The sequence below is a fragment of the Miscanthus floridulus genome, chromosome 2, assembly GCF_019320115.1.
Source record: "Miscanthus floridulus cultivar M001 chromosome 2, ASM1932011v1, whole genome shotgun sequence".
Lineage (NCBI taxonomy): Eukaryota > Viridiplantae > Streptophyta > Magnoliopsida > Poales > Poaceae > Miscanthus > Miscanthus floridulus.
Window position 1 is genome coordinate 164,417,720 of NC_089581.1, and position 3,204 is coordinate 164,420,923.

Here is a 3,204-nt window from a genome sequence, read left to right on the forward strand (position 1 = left end):
TGAGCCTTTATTACTCTGGTGTATCTGGAAGGCTAGGGTGAACAGGAACAAGGAAGCACATATCAACAGAACTGCAATGACAATCGGCGTGTTCGCTGGTTGGTTTGGGCTAGCTGGTGCTGATTTATTGTGAGAGGAAAACACTATTGACTGGTTGAATAAGTCTAGCTAAAACCAACAAGCGAAAAGGTAAATATAACATCCACAGGCACATCACGCGGTCGCGGCAGATATCAATGCCATCATAAACACTAAGCAACAGCCACCACTATCCATGTATATGAAAGCAACAATGCCAAGCTCTACCTAAGCAGCAGCCTTGGCACTCGCAGCATCACTCATCTCTGCAATGCACATACAAGCTCCGATCTATCTCACAGACAATCAGCAATTGGTGAATTCCTACAATAGAACAGACCACTCTTCGCCACCTCACTGGAGCATCAAATTTTACACTCAAAAGTTCATCAATCACAACTCTGCAAACAACAAGGTCCTCAACGTCACATGAAGCAAACACTGCGGCACACCTACTAGCAACTCAGGCTCGATATACTACAAACTTGCATTCACATGTACCATCTATAGCCTGCACAAATCAGGCTCATGCAAACAGATGCCCCTTAAGGGAGGCTTTGAACTCTGTATCTTGGGAGAGATTCTCCTTCTTAACAGCTTCTTGCAGTTGAAATAAATTCCGCTTGTTATAAAAAAACAATAAATAAGCAGAGCAGAGCATACGAATGAGATTCTGGATTATCGATAACCAAACAAAAATAAGCACAGAATAGTACAGCAGTAAACACAAACATCACCACGAATATTCTTAAACACTTTTTATGAATAATCTTAAAACAATTGTTTTGAGACAATCTAAAGGCCAGAAGAAAACAGGTAGCCAAGACAATTCTATGAAGTTCACGTCATAAACAACCTCCTGTCCAAAATCATCTAGATATTATAGAAGTAGTAGCAAATAAACTACTCGGCAGCAGCAACCTCCTGCCCAGCCTCATCTCCCTCAACAGGCCTCTCAAGCTTCACACCCACATCCTCTTTGTAGTCACCATGAACCTGAGAAGCAACAAGTATTAGGATGACAACAGGGAGGTTGACTGGAAAAATTATTACTATGGATGTAGCAATTACCTCCATGAGCTTCCCGAGATCAAACTTGGGAGCCTTGAGTATCTTCACCTTGCGGATGAAGACATTTTGAAGTGGGAATATGCTGGAGGTGGACTTCTCAATTTCTTTACCAATAACTTCTGGAATGAACTTTGAAACAAGCTCTTTCAGGTCACATGTAGAAGCCTGGTTGGCCATAATCTCAACCATCTTGCGGCGGATCTGCACACGGTACATGGCCCAAGTATAAAGATAACAGGCAAACATAGTTGGACTGTTTGATGTACAAGAAATTGCTACAGTTTTTGAATTCTGCAATGTGTGCTACAGGGACAGAAATGTATGTTACCTGGCGGATCTGGGATGCCTGTGCGTAGCAGGTTCTCTTGACCTGGTTTGGGCGCCTCTTGGTGAAGCCAATGCAGAACAAGCGCAGCATGTAGTTGTCAGTTGTCTTGACATCAACATGGGCTTCAATGAGTGTCTGCCACTTCCTGACCAGGGATCTGAGTTTATCTGTAGTAAATGACATTCCCTAATAATAGAGAGAACAAGTTAGCAATTGAAAACACAGTAAAAGCACAACATCTGTGAGCAATAGAACGCTGATCATTACCCAAAAGTTTGTGAGCACATTCCTGCCTTGCACATCTTCAGCACGGAGCCTGATTTTCCTGTAAGCCTGATCCTCGTCACCCTGAAGATCAGCTAGGCAAACCTCAAAGACTCTGTGCTTCAGACCCTCAGAAGCAATCTAAAACAACAGAAAAGATACATGAATCAGCAAATTAGATCATCAAGTAGTGTATCTACGAGACCCAGGTACTGGTAAATCATATCAAAATCACATCACTGTTTTATCATATTCAGACAATCAGGATACACAGCTTTATTTGCAAGTCCAATAAGAATGGCCAGGATCCAAAATGAATAATAAATGATAACGTTTATCAATATAATTCAATATGAATCACTTTATCTTGCGACCGGTAAACCATATGAACATCACATCACTGTTTATCATATTCAGAGCACCAGGATACACCAAGGCTGTATGCGCAGGTCCAACCAGAAAGGTCAGGATGAAAAATGAAGATCATATTTATCAATATGAACCACTTCTGGATGATATCCTGTGATCGGAATGCTATTGTGCTACATACAGTCAACAAATTACTATTACCTCTGTTCCAAAATGTGGGTTTTTAGTTCTGTCTTAAGCAAAACTTCTATAACTCTGACCAAGTTTTCAGGAAAATATATTAACACCAACAGTATCAGATAAATTCACCATCAAGGCATTTAAAGTTGGATCTAATGAAATTATTTGATCGTGTAGATATCAGCACATGTTTCTACAAAAACTCGTTCAGAGTTAGAGAACTTTCACTTAGAACAAAAGTAAAATGACCGGTTTTTGGATCAGCGGGAGCACCAAACTATGCATGAACTCAAGAAGTACAACATTTGTCTTATAAACATTTCACTGACAGGTCAAAACATGCCTTTTTTCACATACAACCGACAGGCAAAGAATTTCATCATTAGAGATAGGAAAACAGAGACAATATATGCACAAGTTCACACCACCATAACGTTGGGGAAGTACGAAAAAACGAGAACGAAAGAAAAACATACCCTGGTACCCTGTGTCCTGGACACGAGAGTCTTCCCGATGTTGCGCACACTGAACACCGACGGGGCCTTGATGTCATACCAATCCTTCTTAGAGAAGGGGTCGACGCTGTAAGACAAAAGGAACACAGAACACCACCGCATCAGCAGATGCTAAAGAAACGAAGCAATCCGGAGAAAGATCTCAAGAAAGGGAAGAACAGGCAAGAAACTCACGTCTTCTTCTTCCCACCCTTCTTTCCCTTGGAGATCCTCTTGTTCTTGCCGACTGCCATGGTTGCCGCCGAGTGCGCTAGCCCTGGTTGCCGCCGCGCGGGCTCGCCCTGGCCGCTGGCTGTAACGTAGACGGAGTGGGAGAGATCGAGAAGATAGAGCTCGCGGCAGTGAGGGAAGAGTGGGCGAGTGGCGGCCGGGAGATATAGGGCTGGGGGCGGTGAGGGA

At 42.8% G+C, this 3,204-nt stretch overlaps 1 protein-coding gene across 1 annotated transcript; it reads right to left on the reverse strand.

The window, feature by feature from the left end:
* Positions 1–738: 738 nt before the first annotated feature.
* Positions 739–3,204, reverse strand: LOC136540450 (small ribosomal subunit protein eS1-like). The gene is made up of 6 exons (XM_066532458.1): positions 2,980–3,204; positions 2,767–2,872; positions 1,745–1,882; positions 1,478–1,663; positions 1,150–1,350; positions 739–1,074 (listed from the first exon to the last, which is right to left on the reverse strand). The coding sequence occupies exons 1-6, from the start codon at positions 3,036–3,038 to the stop codon at positions 982–984; spliced, it is 783 nt and encodes a 260-aa protein (XP_066388555.1). The 5' UTR covers positions 3,039–3,204; the 3' UTR covers positions 739–981.